Here is a 21354-nt window from a genome sequence, read left to right as displayed (position 1 = left end):
ATATCTGAACTTAAAAATACCTAAAATAATCTAATCTTTCCACGGGCACCTGGGTGGCTCAGTGGATTAAGCATCTGACTCTTGATTTTGGCTCAGATCATGATCTCAGGATTGTGAGATTGAGCCCTGAGATGGGCTCCATGCCCAGTATGGATCCTACTTAAGATTCTCTGTCTCTCTCTGCCCCTCCTCCTCTGGTTCTCTCTCTTTCTCCCTCTCTAAAAAAAAAGAAAAGAAAAAAAAAAGAAAAAATTAATCTTTCTGGCATCAAGTCAATTTTACTGACATTTCTGCATATAGATACAAGTAATATTTGTAAAATGAAAAGAAAAAGGACACAGTTATGCTCAGTTGCTGTGATATTTTTATTCTGTTCAGTCACTTAAAATTTTTGTGTCTGTACTACATGTTCATTATGGAGAATTTAGATAAGCATAAAGAATGCAAATAAGCCAAAGAGGAAAACTTAATCCTTAATTCCATTGCCAGAGATGATAGTCTGAAGCTACTGATTAACACTTTGTTTCTATTTTGTAGGTATTTATATAAATTATGTGTGTACATGCATATAGAGGTATGTGTGTGTGTATGCACACATATAGACATATGTGTAGTTGAAAATCTCTGTTAAATTGGTCATAAATTATTATTTAGAAACTACTGTCATTCCATGAGCAAATGTTCTGTGACTCGCTACTTCAAAGGGAGACCATCTGTCTTGCCACTGTAGATTGTGGTCTTGGTAACATTACATTCAGCTTAGAGTTCTCACTGTGTATTAGTAGATACTTACTTATGTAAATATATTTTCTTTTAACAGGATACAGTAGAGAAGATTTCTATAAAGAAAATAGGAACAAAGCAAAGGTTAGTACCAAAAATATAAAACCTCTTCATTCAATGGACATTAGTTGTATGGTTTCAAATTTTACTTAAAACTATATAAAATGACAACAAGTAGTTATTTAATATTTAAGATAATAGACAATTTTTTCTTCTTTTCTGGTAGCTTCTCTTTGAGTATGTCCATTGAGATGCCATACATGATTGAATCCATTTCTAGTGATACACATGAACTCAGACAAAAGGTTAGTGAATCTTTGTTTCAATTTTTAAGTGCTTTTATTTTAGCGTCAGCTTTATTGTGTCAAGACAATAAGTGCATGTGGTTTAAAAAGTTAAATAAGAACACTAACAACAGGGACACCTGGATGGCTTATCAGTTGGGTGCCTGCCTTCGGCCCAGGTCGTTATCCCGGGATCTGGGATCGAGTCCCTCATGGGGCTCCCTGTGAGGAGCCTGCTTCTCCCTCTGCCTATGTCTCTGTCTCTGTCTCTGTCTCTCTCTGTGTGTCTCTCATGAATAAATAAATAAATCTTTAAAAAAAAAAAAAAAAGAATGCTAATAACAGGGGTACCTGACTGGTTCAGTCGGTAGAGCATGCCACTCTTGATCTTGGGGTTTTGGGTTCAAGTCCCACATTGGGTATAGAGATTACTGAAAAAATAAAATTAAATATAAAATAATAAAATATATGTAACATATTTCATATAAAAATAAAATCTTAAAAAAAAAGGAAATAATGCTAACAACAGCTTCTCAGAAGAAGCAACAGCCTACTTATGCCCTGCCTCTTCCAGAACAGTCTCCAGAAACTGTGAACCACTTTAAATATCTTACCGCCTTTCTGGTGGCCTCCAAAGTTGTAAATGCTCATGTTTTACTGCTTGTAAAACAGTAAAAACATCCATCTGATTCAAAATTATTTTTTAACTTCCTATTATGGTCAATGAAAATTTAATTCTCTACTCTCCACTAGTCTCACTTACACATAGATTAAAACTCTTCAAAATATTATTTGTTGCAGTTGAATGCTTCCAATAATTCGGATCATGTTTTTCACTGGAGACCTTCCTCCCTTTTGTCTCTCCAGTCCAACCCAGCTTGGTCCCAGGGCCTTTCTTTATGATTCTCCTTTGTAGAGATTTTCCTCTTTATGCTCTTTCTTGCTTTATTTCCTCCATTTGGCAGAGAACAACCTCCATTAACTTCCTGAGTAAGAGTGTGTGGGCCTCAGTGTCTGGAGCTATCCTCATTCTGTGTGTGAATGTTGATCATCTGCCGAGGTGTCTAATCCGGAAAATCATCTTCCTCCTAATATTGAACACATGATCTTCTAGCTTCCAGTGTTAGTTCTGAGAAAAATGTTATTCTAATCCCCTGTTCAATGTGTGTAGTCTGTTTTGTTTTGTTTTGTTTTAAATTCTGCGAGAATTTCAGATCTTCTCTTTATTCCTGGTATTCTGAAATTAGTTAAGAATGTGATATGCATTCATTGGATAACTCATAGCCTTTAATTCTGAGAAAGTTTGTTAAAATATATATATAATTTATATATTTTAAATTGTTCCTCTCTCCTTCACATTTTGTATTGCCTTTCAGTCATGTGTCCCCTGGAATGAGCTTCATGTTTTCTTTCTTTTTCTCTCCTGTTGACCATTGTATTGTTTCTTTGTTCTACTTTCTGGGTGATATTCTTGATTTCAAATTCCAACTGTTCCACTGAAATTTGTGTTTTAGTTCTGATTTTTTAATTTGTAAGAGCTCTTTTCTGTTCTAGAAGTATTCCTTTTTTGTAGCGTCTTTGTGTGTTTCATGGGTGCATTATCTTCTCTTTTCTTGTCTCTCTGAAAACACAGTATGTCTTTTTCTTCTCTTCCCTGTGTTGTATCTTTTCTCTTTGAGTTCCTTTTTTCTTCTCTGGCTTTTTCCTTTTTTTTTTTTTTTTTGTCTCTAGATTTTGTGTTAGACGCTTTTCCTTAAAGGTCTGGGTGGCCTCTCCATGTTCATCTCTAACTAAGACATGAGAAAGCTAGTTAGATACTCTGAGGTGAATGGAGCGAGTGGACCAAAGGTCCTGCACTGGAGTCTCTGGCAGCTGGCTGGCTGTTTGATGGTGAGGCTCATGGTGGTGTTTTAACCCTTCTGTGGTTATTCAGAACACCTCTAGGTTATTCCTAAAGTATGATTGGGGAGAGTGACTGAGGGACCCACACTTAATTCCCTACTCTGCAGTCCTATATTTGTATAGTCTGCTATGCCTGTGATTCCCCGGTGTGGATGCTATTTGCTTGAATTTCTCTGAGAAATGAATCTTCAATTCCCTTTAATGAGGGAACAGGGTGCTAGCTATTGGTGCTAGCTGCTTGGCTACTTAAGGCAGGGAAGGAGCCTGCACTAAAGCAACTTAATGCATACTCTGCTTGCTAGTTACCGCCATTTCCTGCAGTAGGCTCCAAGGTTTGAGCCTTTCCTGGTTGCTGTAGTCCCCCACCAGACTCAGGTAATAGTTTCCTCCATTCTGGCTAAGTCACTTACCATGCCCCTATCAACTTTCAATTTTTTCTTAAATTGTTGACCTCTCTCAACTGCTATTGTCTTTGTTCCTATTCTCCATATCTTTATGGATTTATACCCTTTAATTGATTCCTTCTTATGGTAGAGAGTCTTAGGATTTTACTAGGAATGGAGATAAACACATACATTTATTCCATCCTGAAAAAGAGACCCTCTGCGTCAGATAGCTTCTGCTGTATAACAAGCAATCTCAAAACTTGATGGTATAAAGTAATAACATTTGTTATTTTTCACAGTTCTGTGAATTGGCTGGGTGGTTCTAATGGTCTGCACTGGCTTGGCTGGGACAGGATGATCTAGAATGGTCTTATTAATATCTAGCAGTTGATCTGATGTCATTTGGGGAGATGACCATGTCTCTCTTCATCCAGCAGTTTAGCTCAGGTTCATTCATAGAGTAATTGAAAAGTTCTCAGTAGCAACAGAGGAAGGCAAGCCCCTTTGGAATGTTTTCCAAGCCTCTTGCATCACATCTGCCAATATCCCATTGATGAAAGCAAGTCACATTGGCCAACTCTGAATTCAAGGGCAGAAAAATAGGTGCCATCTCCTGACAGGAAGAGATGCAAAGTCACATCATTGCAAAGGGGTGAGCACATAGGAAAGGAAAAAATTTATTTTACAATCTATCAACATTGCCTTCATTTTAAAGCTTATCATTAACATCTTCAAAAGTTATTTTACAAATAAGGCATAATTATAAGATTTCTGTTGAATTTTCTCTTTTCACTATTCTAAGTTATGATTATCTAGTATACTTACTGCCATATCCAGATAGTTCTGCCTGAATACATAGATCTATAATCTTTGGATCCAGGATTTGAGGCTGTGTGAAATTTCTAAATTTGACTATGTATATCAACCTTAGAATTTCAGGAGGGTAATTGATATGATAATGGGCATACTTCTAAAAATTTCACAATTTTGAGATTTATTACTACACTGTTGTTTTTTTTATAAAGATTTTATTTATTAATTCATGAGAGACACAAGGAGAGAGGCAGAGACATAGACAGAGGGAGAAGCAGGCTCCTCCCAGGGAGCCCAGTGTGGGACTCCATCCCTGGACCGGGATCATGCCCTGAGCCAAAGGCAGATGCTCAACCGCTGAGCCACCTAGGCGTCCCTAAATTGTTGATTCTTAATGCACTTATATAAATTATGCAAGGGTTTGCCACTTGAGAGGTAACTGCAAACTGATCATATGGTATTATTCCATTACTTACTTTGTTATCTTTGTTGTTTGTTTTGTAGAGGACAGACTGCAAAGCTGTAATTAGCACCGTGGAAGGTAGCTCCTTAGACAGTGATGGATTCACTCTTCATGTTGGTTTGTCTGACGCATATCTCCCAAGAATGTGGGTTGAAAAACATCCAGAAAAGGAAAGCGAGGTATGACACTTTTTACTAAAAAATGAGAGACGCTATTGAAAAAATTTTTCAGAATACATTATTAAAATTTGGAAATTGCTGATAGTCCTGAAAAACTAGAATTACAAAATGAGCTCTCATCACCTCAAGATTTCATAACTAAAAATACTTATGAAATCAGACACAACAAACTTCTGAGGTTTCAACCAAGTCCATCATGTGGCATGTTTCCCTATGACTGTAGTTTTTACCTTAATCCCCACCAAGAACAAAATATGCCTTCAGACATTACATTGGTTAGTCTGTATATTTTTATAGTTTTAAAATATTGATACTGTAAAAACAGATACAAAATTATTTATGGCTATAAGACAATTTGTGTGCCTGTGATGAAGAATCTCTTATTAGAATAAAAAATGAGAGTTGGCCATCAACAAGATGGCCAAACAAGATGTCCTTTACATGTATCCCCTCCTCAACAACAATTATTTGACATCTATCTATGGACAAAGTGCCATGTAGGAGCTTTGGGATCCAGTTAAGGAGATTTTGAAACCCTAGTGCCCCAAACCAAGTAGAACCATTTTGAGAAGGCAGGTTTACCCCCAGGCAGCTAACTTGCTGACCATGGTCCTGGCTGCATCTATGTCTCCAAATATCCTGAAAGTGCCTTCTACTTGGCTCCAGCCTGATCATGCAGAAGAAAGAATCAGTGGATTCGAAGATAGATCATTTGAAATTAGAGGAAAAAAAGAAAATGCAAAAGAGTTAAGAAAGCATACATGAATTATGGAGTACTGTCAAGCAAGTGAACGTTTCAGGAAAGCCCGGGAAAGGAGAGAAAAGGGCAAAGAAATTATTTAAGGAAACAATAGCTAAAATCTTCCCAAATCTTGAGAGAGAGATGGACATCCAGGTGCAGGCAGCACAAAGAACCCCAAGCAAAATCAGCTGGAAGATTACTCCAAAACACATCATAATCAAAACATTAAAAATAAAGGACAAGGAGGGAATTTTTTTAAGGAGGGAATTTTGAAAGCAGCAAAAGAAGAATGGCTCATCACATACAAGGGAATCCCCCACCCCATAAGCAGATTTTTCTGCAGAAACCATGAGATCAAGAAGGAGTGGGATAATATACTCAAAGTGCTTAAAGGAAAAACTGCCAACCAAGAATATTATTCTTTTGGGTTCCTGGAACCAATTTCAAGGGGAAGAGGGAGGCTTCCCTACATACCATGTAAGTCCAGGTTGTTACCTGTACTTCTGACCAACTAGCTATAAATCAGAGATTCCCCCAATCCTTTCCTCAGTTTCGATTAACTTCCTAGAGCAGCTCACAGAACTCAGAAACGTTTTACTTACTAGGTCATCAGTTTATTATAAAAGCATATAACTCAGGCACAGCCAGATGGAAGAGATGCAGAGGGCAAAGTCTGGGGAAAGGGTATGGAGCTTCTATTCCCTCTTCAGGCACGTGTCTCTTCCACATCTTCATGTGTTCACCAATGTGAATGCTCTCCAAAGCCCATGATTTGGGGTTTTTATGATGACTTCATTACACAGGCATGATTGATTAAAATCATGAGCCATTGGCAATTGATTCAGTCTCCAGCCCCTCTCCCTTTCCAAGAAGTCTGGGGGTAGGACTGAAAGTTCTAAGTCTATAATCACATGGTTGATTTTTCTGGCAACTGGCCCCCCTTCTTTGGTGGGGTCCAAACCTTGCCTTAGTGACAAAACAAAAGACACCTTTATCACCCTCATCACTTAGGAAATTGCAAGGGTTTGGGGAGATGTGAGCCAGAAACAGTGGACAAGGACCAAATATATATATGAGTTGACCAAATATGTATTTCTTATAAATCACAATATAACATAAACTCAGTGAAACTGTCCTTCAGATGTGAAGGAGAAATATATTCCCAAACAAAAATTAAGGGAATTCATCACCACTGGTCTTGCCTTATGGGAAATGGTAAAGGGAGTTCTTGAAATGAAAGAATGCTAAAGAACAACAAGCTTCTAGTGGCGAAATGAATAAGCCATGGGAATAAAAGGACAGCATGGAGAGTATAGTTAATGCTATTGAAGTTGCGTATGGTGACAGATAGTAGCTATACTATGTGATGAATATAGCATAACATATAAAATGTCAAATTGGCATCCTGTATACAGGAAACTAATCTAACATTATGTGTCAAATGTATGTCAATAAAAAATAAAATGAAATATTCTGTCAGTAGATGCAGAAATGATTGAAAAATTCAGCACCTTTTCATGATGAAAGCTCTGAACAAACTGAGTATGGAGAGAACATACCTCAACATAAGAAAGACCATATATGACAAGCCCACAGCTGACATCATACTCAATGGTGAAAAATAGAGCTTTTTCTCTAAAACCAGAAATAAGAGTGCCTACTCTCACCATTCCTATTTAGTGTAGTACTGGAAGTCCTAGCTAGAATAATTAGGCAAGAAAAAGCAATGAAAGGATGCAAATGGAAAGGAAAAAGTAAAAGGATCTCAGTTTACAGATAACATGATGTCATATATAGAAAACCCTAAAGATTCCACCAAAAACCTGTTAGAATTAATAAGCAAATTCAGGAAAGTTGTAAACATACTATAAGAGAACTATAGGCCAATATCCCTCGTTCACATAGATGCAAAAATTCTTAAAAAAATATTAGCAAACTGAATTCAGCAGTACATCAAAAGGATCGTACACCAGGATAAAAAATCAACATACAAAAATCAGTTATATTTATTTTATTTTATTTTATTTTATTTATTTTATTTTATTTTATTTACCAGAGAGAGAGCGTGAGAGAGAGAGCATGAGTGGTGGGGGTGGGGGAGAGAGTGGATAGCTAGTGGGAGAGGGAGAAGCAGACTCCCTGCTGACCAAGGAGCCTGATGCTGGACTTGATCCCAGGACCCCAGGATCATGACCTCAGCCCAAGGCAGATGCTTAACTAACTGAGCCACCCAGGCACCCTCAATTACATTTCTATACACTAACAACAAACTGTCTGAAAAAGAAATAAAGAAAACAATCCCATTTACAGTATCTCCAAAAAAAATAATAAAACACTTAGGAATAAATTCAACCAAAAGAGGTAAAAGATAATATACGTTGAAAACTGCAAGACACTGATGAAAGAAATTGAAGAAGAAACAAAGGAATTGAAAGATTATTTCATGATGGAACCACAAAAAACCCTGCATAGCTAAGGCAATCTTGAGAAAGAACAAAGCTGGATGTGTCACACTTCCCGTTTTCTTTTTTTAAAAAATATATTATTTATTTATTCATGAGAGGGAGAGAGAGGCAGAGACATAGGCAGAGGGAGAAGCAGGCTCCTCACAGGGAGCCCAATGTGGGACTCAATCCTGGAACCCCAGAATCACACCCCGAGCCAAAGACAGATGTTCAACCACTGAGCCACCCAGGCATCCCACACTTCCTGTTTTCAAACTACACTACAAAACTCTAATAATCAACTCAATGTGGTGCTGTTATAAAAACAGACACACAGACCTTTGGAACAGAATTGAGAGCCGAAAAGTAAACCCATGCATATACAGTCAACTAATATTTGACAAGGGAGCCAAGAATATTCAATGAGGAGAGGATGTCCTTTCAATAAATGGTGCTGGGAAAACTAGATATCTACATGCAAACAAATAAAATTAAGCTCCTTGCACCACTCATAAAAATTAACTCAAAATGAGTTAAAGATTTAGGTGTAAGATCTGAAACCATAAAACTCCTAGAAGAAAACAGAGGAAGAGTTCTTTGACATAGGCCTTGGCAATGATTTTTTGGATATACCGAAAGCACAAGCCACAAAAGCCAAAATTAATAAATGGGACTACATCAAACTTAAAAAGCCTCCGCACAACATAGGAAACCATCAACAAAATGGAGAAGCAACCTATGGAAGAAAATATTTGCAAGCCATATATCAGATAAGGGGTTAATATCCAAAATATATAAAGAACTTGTGTAATTCAGGGCACCTGGGTGGCTAGTTGGTTAAGCGTCTACCTTGGGCTCAGGTCATAATCCCAAGGTCCTGGGATCCAGCCCCACATAGGGCTTTCTGCTCAGTGAGGAGCCTGCCTCTCCTTCTGATCCTCCCTGCCCCACTCATTCTCTCTCTCTCTCTCTCTCTCTCTCTCAAGTAAATAAAATGTTAAAAAAAAAAAAGAATTCATGTAACTCAATAACAACAACAACAAAAAATCTGATGAAAAACTGGGCAGAGGAACTAAATAGACTTTTTTCTAAAGAAAACATCCAGATGGCCAATAGGTACATGAAAAGATGCTCAACATCACTCATCATTAGGGAAATACAAATCACAATGAGGTATCACTTCACATCTGTTGGAATGGTTGTTGTAAAGAGACAAGAGATAACAAATATTGGTATGGATATGGAGAAAAGGGAACCCTTGTGCACTGTGGTAGGAATACAAATTGGTTAGCCACTATGCAATAAGAGTATGGAGGTTCCCAAAAAAATGAAAAACAGAACTACCATGTGATTGATCCAACAAGTCCTACTTCTGAGTATGTATCCAAAACAGATGAAATTACTATCTCAAACAGATTTCTGCACCGACATATTCATTGCAGCACTATTCACAATAATGAAGACATGAAAAAGCCTGAGTGTCCACTAATGGATACATGGCTGTAGACATATGATAGCCAGACAGATATTGGTCAAAGAGTACTAACTTCCAGTCACAAGGCATAAGAAATTTCTGAGGATCTAACATATAGCAGGGTGACTATAGTTAACAATATTGTATTTGAAAGTTGCTAAGAGAGTAAATTTTAAATGTTCTCACTATAAAAACAAAACTTACATGAGGTGTTGATGTGCTATTAAACCATATTGTGGTTTAGTTGCACATCAAACCATATCACATTGTGACATTGTATGCCTTAAATTGATACAATGTTATATATCAATTATATCTGAAAGCTGGGGAAATTTTTTAATTGAAACTTATATGATAGTTATATTTTAAGTATTGGTTGATTAATAAAAATAAGGTTGCATATTTTAGTCATCACAATAGCGTGTTTATTTCTTTTAGAATAGTGTATGCATATGAGAAACAGAGACATATTACTTATTTATTCTTCAGACTGTGGATACCATATGAATTTTCAGATATTAATTCTGTATTAAATTTGGACCTCTCAGGGGTTTATGGCCTACACATTGGAAACTCCAGCTCTGACATTCTACTTTTTATGTGAACTCTTAAAGACCATGATATTGTTGAATAAATCTTATTCTTTTTGTTTTTATAATATTACCTGGCTAGAAAGTTGAATTAAAATTCAACTAAAAGTAGTTCTTTTCCAATAAAAATTATATATTTATGCCAAATTCAGAAAATCCTAGCTTTATTTGTATGTATATCTATCCCTTGCAGGGATGCCTGAAATATTAGTTGTATATAAATTAAATCATCATTAAAATGCCACAGATAAACATGGTATTCAAAAGAGCATGGTAAATTTACAGACCCCTTTAGTAACAGGAATAAAAACATTTTAATTAATCTTTTCTATAAATGTGGATTTTTTTGTTGGATATGCTTTAAATGAAATACACACACACATATACATATAGTGATGTGTTAATGTCTCCACCTTTTTGGGAGCTTATAAGATTTTTGTTGCCAGCCATACACACTAGCATTAGAGTCTATCATTAAAGTCTAAGGTCTAGTGAGAAGCAGTGTGCCTGAGCCCAGAAAGGTTCATCAGCTTTTTCAGTGGGCCACTTTTTATTCTCTGTTACTCTGTCTCAATTACATGTCCATCATTTAGAAAGATTGTGTGGCTGGATTTTTGTATTGAAATTTTGTTGTCTCTGGGCACATAAAGTAGTACAGGCATACCTTATTTTATTGTGCTTTGCAGTATCATGCTTTACAGGAACTGTGTTTTTTACCAATTGAAAGTTTGTGACAATGCCTTGGCACCATTTCTAACAGCATTTGCTCACTTCATGTCTCTGTGTCACATTCTGGTAATTCTCTCAATATTTCAAAGTTTTTTGTTGTTATCATATTTGAAATGCTACAGTCTTATGATAAACTTGCATGGATAAGGAGCTGCATTTCACAGATGAGCAAAGAGAGTCGTTTCTTGAGATGGAATCTGGTCCTGGTGAAGACGGTTGAAATGACAATAAGAGATTTAGAATATTACATAAGCTTACTTGACAAAGCAGCAGCAGGGTTTGAGAGGAGAGACTTCAATTTTGAAACAAATTCTACTGTGGGTGAAATGCTATCAAACAGCATCATATGCTACAAATGGTTCATGAAAGGAAGAGCCAATTGATGTGGCAAACTTCAGCTTTGTCTTATTTTAAGAAACTGCCACAGCCACCCTAGCCTTCAGCAGCCACCACCATAGTCAGTCAGAAGCCATCAACATCAAGGCTGGACCCTCTACCAGCAAAAAAATTATGACTTACTGAAAGCTCAGATTATGGTTAGCATTTTTTAGCAATAGAATATTTTAAAATTAAGATATGTACTTGTTTTTAGATATAATGCTACTGCATATATAATAGACTACAGTATAGTGTGAACATAACTTTTGTATGTTCTGAGAATCCAAAAAATTCACTTAACTCACTTTTTTGCAATACTTGCTTTACTATGGTGGTCTGGAACTGAACCAGTGATATCTCAGAGGTATGCCTGCCCTAATATAAACAAGCCAGACCAATTTAAGTGATAATAAACATTAATCCGGCACCTTTTTTCTTTTTTTTTTTTTTCTAGGCCTGCATGCTTATTTTTCAACCAAATCTCAATATCACACTCCCTGACCTAACCAAGAACAATGAAGTGATTATTTGTCTTGATTGCTCCAATTCCATGGAGGGTGCAACATTCTTACAAGCCAAGCAAATTGCTTTATATGCACTGTCCTTGATGGGTAAGAAGCAAAAGATAAACATTGTCAAGTTTGGCACAGGTGAGTGATCTTCGGCCCCAGTCCAAAGTGTGCTTCCTCCATAATATTAACATACTCATGAGTAGAGCTAATGGCTATTGGTGCCCTGACCTCATCTGTGGAGTAAGAGGTGGCATAACAAGGAATTCAGGAACCAGAATCCTGGAGCTAGATCCCTGGGTTCACATTCCAGCACTACAACTTACTAACTCTAGGTGTTCCCTTGGGCAAATCCCTTGAACTTTTCCTCATCTGTAATATAAGGGTAATAAGTTCCTACCTCATAGTGTTTTTGTAACGACTGAGCTAATGCACATAAATGATTCAAAACAGTGCCTATGACAGAGCAAGTGCTATATAAATGTTACTAGTGTTACCACCAGCTGAACCAAATGCAAGACCCTTGTTTTGATATGTAAGAGGGTCCCAAGGATATGGACCGGACACTTGAAATCAGCACAGCAATAGGAAATCTATAAGGTGTCAGGAAACATCAGATCAACCCTTTTAGAGGAAAGGTAATACCATCCTCCAGGTGGGGGCCCAGGGACATCTCAGACACCAGAAGAAAGTACTTTAGGAATGAGAGAAAGAACGCCGAGTAGAGTGAGGGGACAGTCATGTCCTATTGATTCTTCTGTGCCATTCAGCAGAAGACCAAGCTCTTTTATGAGGGAGCTAGGGTCTGCTGCTGCAGGGAGCAAAGGTTAAATAAGGCTGGGGTACCCAGAGCCTGGAAGAAGAATGGGTCCCTCCTGTGGCCAGGCTGCCTGTGCTATTGTGATGCCTCATGTCTTTTTTGCGTGAGCCATCTGCTACAGAACAGAGGTCTACACATGTATTTTCACTCAGAACATTTTGCACAATAAAGTGCATAGTTTCAATGCACTAGAGTTGATTATTTAAAGGAATACTGTGGTGAAATTTTTTATATGTTAAGCTATCAAACATTATTGTCAGTGGTCAATAAAGTGAATATTTAATGGCTATACCTCACACCAATTTATCACACAGATTACACGGAATTATTTTCATATCCTAAGTACATCGCAAGCAATAATATGCTCACCGAATTCATTATGGTGAGTAAAAGAACTTCCTTAATCTCTTAGATCTTTTCCTATCAAGTTTTAGTAGTATTGTCTGAACTTACTCCCCCCAAGACCATTATCACCATGCTCTTAGTCCTTCAGTTTTTATAAGTCAGTGGAGTTCCTTTTTATAATTAATAAAAATGATATGAACTAATTAAAGAAAAATTAGAAATTAAGGGTAGAAAGAAAAAAAAATCACCCATAGTTGTACCACCATTAACTGTTGGAATGTTTTCTTCTGTTTCCTTTTTTCTTTTTCCTTTTTTAAAATGGAGCAAGCTGAGAATGACTAGTCACCACCTCAGTGCAGGCCAGTAAACCTAGGAAAACCATAAAAAAATAAAATAAGTGCCAACTGAAAATATATAATTACTATGTGATATGAAATAAACTAACAAGATATAAGCATAGTCGTTCCACAAATATATAATTTTTAAAAAATTATCTTTTCAGCAACAGTATCTCTAAACTTTCGATGACACATGCTTCAATAAGTGATTACAGTTAATGGTGAATATACCCCAAAGGAGTGAATAACCTTTCACCTTATTTCCTCCAGTCTGCTACACCTACTATGGGAAATACAGACTTCTGGAAAACGCTCCGATATTTAAATTTACTGTACCCTTCTCAAGGCTTACGGAGCATTCTCCTGATATCTGATGGGCACCTCCAGAATGAGAGTCTGACATTGCAGCTTGTAAAAAGAAATGTCCAGCACACCAGGCTGTTCTCCTGTGGCATCGGGTAAGTGTTAGAGATCTGGTCACTTGGGTGAACACTGTGGGTGAAAAAGGCAGCCTGTGGGTAGGTTCTCTTTGTTGGCCTACACAGGGTTTTTAGAAATTTTGAAGTTGATAACAGTATATGGAAGCACTTTAGCACAGAGTTGCAGAACTCTGGGCCAGACTGCCTGGGTCTCAACACCTGAGCCAGCTGCTTGTTAGCCAGGATCCTTGGGCAAGTTGTTTAACCTCTTGTCTATAAAATGAAGATGGTAATGAAAATGTCATAGGTTTTTTAGGGGTTTTTTCCCTTAAGATTTTATTTATTTATTCATGAGAGACACACAGAGAGAGGTAGAGACATAGGAAGAAGGAGAAGCAGGCTCCCTGCAGGGAACCTGATACAAAACTCGATCCCAGGACCCCAGGATCATGACCTGAGCCCAAGGCAGATGCTCAACCATTGAGCCACCCAGATGCCTTGAAAATGTCATGGGTTTAACAGGTTTGCTCTGAGGATTAAATGAGCTCATATATAAAAAAGGACTTTAGTCTTGGCCCTGCAGTGAGGTGAGGGAAATGTGCAAGGAAGACCCACATCCTGGCACCTCTCAAAAAAAAAAAGTACTTAAGAACAGAGCTGGCACATGGCAAGCACCAAATCAATGTTAGATAATATTTTTTTTTCATAAAAGTCCAAATTTCCAACCTACCCCAAGAAACCTGAAGATCTGGCAGTGTCAGGCACACCCCTTTCCCTGGCAGTTCTTGACCAGGGCTGAGGGCTGCTGCTCTGGGTGGGCCTCCACCCAGGCTCCTTGCTCCTTCACACATGGTGGCTGGGCACATTTGCATTTTCAAACCCTGTGATGGATATACGATCTTTATCTCAGGAGGCTAGACCCCCATGATTGTTGGAATGAACCCCCTCCCCAGTCATAGTTAGCTTTTTTGGATTGATCTGAGGTATAGGGTATAAAGAAAACACCAAACAGAAGGGTCCCAACTGGTGTTTGCACAGAGCATGGCTGAACCCTGGTCTCTCTGGACTCTCCCTCACATAGTCACCATCCTGGCCTGTGATAGCCAGGCCTCGTTATCCTGAGGTGGTACATGGAGCAGGACAGCCCCTCAACAAGGGGTAGGGATAGCAATGAGAGTGGTGGCTATCGGTGCTCCCTGGAGCCACTGTACTGTCCTGGGCTAGGGGTGCTCCTCAGGCCTCAGCTGGGGCCCTCCACACCCTGGCATACCCAGTGCAGACCTGCCTGCCCAGAGGGCTCCTTCGTTCTCTCTGCCCCTCCTCCTCAGTCACAGCTCCTAGTCCTCTTCTCTAATCTGAGGCCTAACAGAACACCACAGACCAACCAGGAAATTGATCCAGCCCACAGTGGACTCTCCCAGGAATTATTCCTAAATGGACTTTACCTGATTAACTTGCAGATACCGGGTGGCTGGCCCTAATGTGCTGCAGGGACATGTCCCCTTCTGTGCCTGAATCGGTGCCCTGTTCCATCTTCCTCGTCACAGCCATACCTCCCCACTCCCCTGACCATGTAGCAGAGGCTGTGCTAGGGTCATGGCTCAGACCTCAGTGGTGAAGATACTGGGCCCTGTTGATTCCTTCTTTGCCAAGAGCCTGTCATGAGACAGACACTCTTTGATGCTGGACTACAGTGCTGTATACAGGGAGACAGACAGCAAGCAGTCAATTGCCTGTAAGGGGAGATGGATTTTCCCAGGTACCAGGAAGGAAATAAGGGGAGGGGTGCTGGGGTGAGGGGTGAGTATGAATCTCCTTTGGGAGATGACTTTGTGCTTTGACATGACCCAGCCTGAGGGAGCTGGAATTTTTACTGATTTTCTGCTGGGTTTTTAGGATCTTTCTGTTTCTGCCTCATTTTATATATGCTCATTGGTATTCACAAACTAGCAGTATGTGAGTTCTCCAGGAGTAGAGACTGTTCATCCTACCTGTTGTAACAAACTGTCCTCTGAGATCCATGCATCAGGTAGCTTCATTAGCTGATGAAACCGATAAAATACAAATAAACTCCAGCTTAGGGGGATTATCTAATTGGTGTTGTAATCACCACCAATTAATTTTGAAGACTAAAGACAAGTCCAGTCCTTAGTCAATAGGCTAAGAAATATTTCAGAAATAACTTTAAGCTCTTTTCCTGAAAAAGAATTGTTTCTTTACTATTTCAGGAGGAACCTCCCTAAGAAAGACTTTCTTAATAGTTATAGAATTATTATTGAGAGAAATTTTCAATAGGACATTATTATTTAAATAGCTAAAAGGGACTTCTTTATCTCTTTTGCCATCTAGATGCACATCATATTTTAAGATACAGATTTTATTAACTCTGCCAGTTCTTGGCCTGTGGAATCAAATTTGGGTAACTGATACTCATTGAAAGTAGATTGATATTTTTATCAGTATTCTGATAACTTTTGGGAGGTTTTCAGAATCCTCTACTCCTCCTTTGGTAAACCAGGAGTCAAGAATTTCTGCTCTTTTATTCTATTGCGAAAAAGAAATATGTTTTCTGATATATGAGAGTTTAAATTACCCAAACCTTCAGATGCTTCATACTGTCCGTCTTGAGTTTTATCTCTTCAACTACAGAAAAGTAATTCTTCTGCATGTAATGTATCATCTATTGAGTTTTGAGCTATGTCAACATTGTTAACTACATGAAATTCAAAAATGTTTCTCAAATTTCTTGAAAATTAAAACATGTAAAATGTGATCAGTTCTACAGCAAATCGTCATATGTTAAGGACTTTGTCCCAGTACGGTGCCGGAGTGTTTGAGTATTTTAACTCAAAATCCAAACATAGTTGGAAAAAACAGGTACGTTTCTCAAACATCTTATTTCTAGTTTTATGTTTACATGTGGAAATAGTATCTTCTATAAATCTAGCGATAGTAACTTCTGTTTTCATTAATGGAAAGGGGACCTAGGAAAAGGACAAAGGTACTGAAGGCATAGTTACTTAGTTACTGTCTGTCTCACACCTAGTAGGAACACATTCTCCTTAATTGAGTCATTGTCCTAGATAATAGTTTGATTTATTCTTTTTTTTTAAATTTATTTATTTAAGAGAGAGCAAGAGAGAGAGCACTAGTGACGTGAGGGAGAGAGGGAGAGGCAGACTCCCCGCTGACTCACTCCCCTGAGATCATGACCTGAGCTGAAGGCAGACACTTAACCAGCTGAGCCACCCAAGCACCCCTAATTTCTTCTTTATAAAGCATCATGGAGGGATTTTTTAGAAGCAAGTATACATAAAATTTACCATTTTAACTGTTCCTAAAAGGCATTCTGTGGCATTAAGGTATATTCACAATGTTGTGCAACCATCACCACCATCCATCTCTAGAATTTTTCATCATCCCAAACAGAAACTACTCATTAAACAACAGCTCCCAATTCCACTCTCCCCCAGCCTCTGGCAACTACCATTCTACATTTTGTCACTATGAATTGGACTACTTTAGATACTTCATGAAAGCAGAATCATAATGATATTTGTCCTTTTGTGCCTGGCTTATTTCATTTGGTATAATGTTTCCAAGGTCTATCCAAGTTGTAGCATGTGTCAGAATTTTCTTCCTTTTTAAAGACTGAATGATATTTTATTGTGAACACATACCACATTCTGTTTATCCATTCATTTGTTGATAGACATTTGGGTTGTTTCTACCTTTTAGTGGTTGCGAATATGCTGCTATGAGTATTGGCAAATAAGCATGTGTTCAGGTCTGACTCCAGTTATTTTAGGTATAAAACAGAAGTGGAATTTCTGGGTCAAATGGTAATTCTGTTTTGTTTTTTAGGAGACAGCATGTCATACTGTTGTTCATAGTGGCTACCTCATTTTACATTCCCATTGAGCAATGTACTAGAGTTCCATTTATTTTACATAATTGATAGCACTTGTTGTTTTCTGATTTTTGTTTTTGTTTCATAATAACCATCCTAGGGTGTGAAGTTGTATCCCAGAGGGGTTTTGATTTGCTTTTCCCTAATGACTAGTAATGTTGAACATCTTTTCATGTGTTCATTAGCCATTTGTATATCTTCTTTGGAGAAATATCTATTGAAGTCCTCTGTAGGATTAATTTTTATAACTGGAATCTACTCTCTGCCAAAGTTGTACATTAGTAGTTAACTAATGGAATAATTTGCATATTTAAATTATGTGCTAATGCTATTAAGAATTATATTTAAAATCTTTTTGAAGAAGTACCTTGAGTAGGAAAGAGAAGAACAATAACAACAAAAAGCAAAGAGCTACAAATCCCAAAATATAGAATATAAAATTATTTTGTGTTAAGTAACTTTTCTGGATGTAACACTGAAAGAGAAATAACTCATCTCTTATAAATAGATAGAAGACCAAATGACTAGGTTACATTCCCCAAGTTGCCACTCTGTCTCCATCAAATGGCAGCTACTAAGTACAGATGCACCTGAGCCTCTGCAGGCCCCTGCCCATGTGCAGTCCTTGTTCCACAATGATCGACTCCTTGTCTATGGATTTGTTCCTCATTGTACACAGGTAAGGAAGCACACAGCTTGTTTTACTATGGGAAGAGCAACATATGTTACCAACAATTTTCTTTCTCTTTTCTTCCTTCTCCTCCTCCCAAATCATAATATGCTGGCAGATTTTCTCCTTCTGGAAACCTAATGGGTAGTTAACTAGGGACATGGGGGAGCCTTTTAATTTCCATTAAAGGGGGACAGAAAATCACTGTGAAACTAAGATACTGTGGAGTATAAAAGCTAAAAAGGGATTCTACCACTGTCCCATTTCAGGCAACTTTATGTGCATTAATTCAAGAGAAAGAATTTTCTACAATAGTATCAACTACTGAACTTCAGAAGACAACTGGAACTGTAAGATTCAAAATGTTAACTATGAACTCACTGTTTGAAAGTTGTAATGATTTTATATTTTCATATATGTAATACTCTATGTACTTCTTTTGTTGTTGTTTTTCTTATTGACACTTCAATACACAATAGGATATGGAGAATTGTTATCTGTACAAATGAGGACACTTTCATTCAGTTTCTTTCTTTTTTTTTTAATTTTTTTTTTTTTAGATTTTTATTTATTTATGATAGTCACACAGAGAGAGAGAGAGAGAGGCAGAGACACAGGCAGAGGGAGAAGCAGGCTCCATGCACCGGGAGCCCGACATGGGACTCGATTCCGGGTCTCCAGGATCGCGCCCCGGGCCAAAGGCAGGCGCTAAACTGCTGCGCCACCCAGGGTTCCCAGTTTCTTTCTTTTTTTTTAAGATTTTATTTATTTACTCATGAGACAGAGAGAGAGAGAGGCAGAGGCACAGGCAGAGGGAGAAGCAGGCTCCATGCAGGGAGCCTGCCGTGGGACTCGAACCCCGGTCCCCAGGATCACGCCCTGGGCCGAAGGCGGTGCTAAACCGCTGAGCCATCTGGGCTACCCTTTCATTCAGTTTCTAATGCAGCAATTCTTCTGGGGTGCTTGAGTCTAGGTATATCCATATGGGCATCAGTGGATATAAATAACTGCAATTAAATTTGGTATTCTATACATGCACATTTTTAGGGAGATTCTCGAAGTGGTTCAAGATGCAATAAAAATGAAGTACCACGGATCCACTTATGTTATTTTGAAATATGAAGTATAACAGTACTGGACTAAGAGTAAACATATTGAGAATGTGTTTGTTTTTTCTACTTAGGGGTTAAAAGCAAATAAATTATCCCCAAAAAGCTTGTAGTATTTGCATTAGAATCAGACCTGGAAAATCCCTAGCCTATCTAGTATATATGTAGCTTGCTACTCATGGGACTATTTGCAAGCCCAGACTATTTCCCAGACTTTGTGGACTTTTTGTTTCTTTAAATAAAATATGGCTTACTTTTGGGCCCTGAATCAATTATAACTTATTATTTGCCAGCGATATATGTATAGAACTTGAAAGAATCTCCATATTGTTTTAAAAATTGAATCTAAGGGGCGAATTAATAAGTAAGAGAATTTTAGCTGGAAAGAGGTCATTTTCTATAAAATTGCAGTTTTTATAGCTGTATGTCTAAAGAACTGTGGCCTTATTGATAACAAAATGGCAAAAGAGTTGGAATTATCGTTGGAAGCAAATATTGATGTTAAAATCAGTTGTGTTTCTTAGTCACTGGAGAGAAAGGGGAAGGTCCCTCAGTGGTACCTCCCAGTACATGTTTTGCTGCCCCTGCCCTTCAGAGTGGAGGTCACATTTGGTTAGGTATCACAGCACTACGCTGACTCTTCCTACAGTAGAATAATAGTTTAAAATTTTTGAAATACATTGAACTTGCAAAATGCTTTTTTATAGCAAAGGCAAAACTGTAGGCACAGAAAACAGATGAGTGGATGCCAGGGGCTTCTTATGCCCTTCACTTCTGAAAGTGAAGGGATTGTTCAGTGTCTTTATTTCGATGGTGGTCACAGAGGTGTATGTTGTTATAACTCATCAAACTGTACACTTAAAAAGGGTAAATTTTTTATTGTATGTACTATTATATCTCAATTTTAAAAGTGTTTTTCTAAGTAAGACTTTGATCAGAAGCCATTGGAATCTTTTTTCCCCCTTTGCTGCTTTAACATAGATGATCCACAAACTGACAGCACAAGGTCTAATCCGAGATTATGAAGATGGCATTCTCCATGAAAATGAAACGAATCATGAGGTTTGCTCTTTTCATTGTTATTGGTTCTTCTTAAATGGATTTATCCATGGAAATGTAAAGTGAGGATAGCTGGATGGAGAAATATGTGGTAGAGGGGCATTCATCATTGTATCTGTATTTTCCGCTCCTGGGCTACAGGGTGCTCAGTAAGTGTTTGTTGAATGAATTAATGAAAGAACTGATGTCATTAGTTTCCTAAGAATTCTGTAATGATTATATTCATCAGAAAGAGGCCAGAGGAGAGCTCAGAGAACATTCAGTGAGTATCTGGCATAAAAATTACCTCAGGTCTCATATACTGTAGTCATTGGTCATTCTCATCTTAGTGATGAAGCAGCCCAGGTGCAGGACATGTGGATGACCAGCTAAAGACACAATGAAGCCAAAGCCCACCCTGCTGCTTCTTCCTGACCCAATGAGGATCCCAGGCTGGGGTCCCACTCAGCCAGTGGACCTGATGGGCTGGTCCATCTGTAGCCATGAACTTAAATGAGTGTAGGAGCAGTAGTCCCAGAAAAAAGGAACCAGAGTGCCTCACCTGGCTGTTAATACAGTCATGGAGGTGGTGGATGGTCTTTTGTTTTCACTGTTCTCCTTGGCTGTCCTTGGATTAGCAGCCTTGTGTTCTGTTTTACTTAAGGCCATGACCAGCCCTGCCACCAAATGGTCTTGAACAAGTCACTCCACTACTCCATGTCTTGGGATTCCCCATCTTTAAAATGGGAGACACAGACTGCCTGTAAAAGAATGCAGAAACTCACCACACTTGAGAGTGAGAATTCTTTGTAACCATAAAGAGCTATATAAACATGAATTATTTTTTTCTATGATTTAGCCAGTCACTTGATCCTATTTTGCAGGGAATGTTGAGTCAGCTACTCTAGACATTTAGACAGGGCCATTGACTCAATTTCATTTGAAATACTAATTATAAAATGGTTTATTTTATAGAAAAACACATTTTTTATTATTTAATACTTATTTTATTGGTCATGCATAGCTAAA

General features: G+C 38.1%; 1 protein-coding gene and 1 long non-coding RNA gene across 5 annotated transcripts in view; one reads left to right on the top strand and one right to left on the bottom strand.

Annotated features, from left to right (window-relative positions):
* Positions 1-21354, top strand: part of PARP4 (poly(ADP-ribose) polymerase family member 4) — a 90033-nt gene that overhangs the window by 36371 nt on the left and 32308 nt on the right. Inside the window, 10 exon segments of the mRNA NM_001145980.1 lie at positions 821-867; positions 1010-1088; positions 4673-4810; positions 11622-11817; positions 12811-12878; positions 13450-13637; positions 16376-16475; positions 18017-18187; positions 18448-18528; positions 20269-20349. Coding sequence (NP_001139452.1) covers positions 821-867; positions 1010-1088; positions 4673-4810; positions 11622-11817; positions 12811-12878; positions 13450-13637; positions 16376-16475; positions 18017-18187; positions 18448-18528; positions 20269-20349 — 1149 coding nt within the window.
* On the bottom strand, positions 328-21316 carry LOC102152827. 4 transcript variants are annotated; one of them, XR_005378516.1, is made up of 5 exons: positions 20888-21316; positions 13102-13210; positions 10725-10992; positions 4645-4842; positions 328-839 (listed from the first exon to the last, which is right to left on the bottom strand). It is a non-coding gene; the product is annotated as an uncharacterized LOC102152827 (long non-coding RNA). The 4 variants fall into 4 exon arrangements; XR_005378515.1 differs by having other exon boundaries at positions 13090-13210; positions 20888-21314; XR_005378517.1 differs by lacking the exon at positions 20888-21316 and adding an exon at positions 14329-16058.

The sequence above is a fragment of the Canis lupus genome, chromosome 25, assembly GCF_011100685.1.
Source record: "Canis lupus familiaris isolate Mischka breed German Shepherd chromosome 25, alternate assembly UU_Cfam_GSD_1.0, whole genome shotgun sequence".
NCBI lineage: Eukaryota > Metazoa > Chordata > Mammalia > Carnivora > Canidae > Canis > Canis lupus.
The sequence above is the reverse complement of the archived record's forward strand: the minus strand, read 5'-3'. Positions and strand labels throughout refer to the sequence as shown.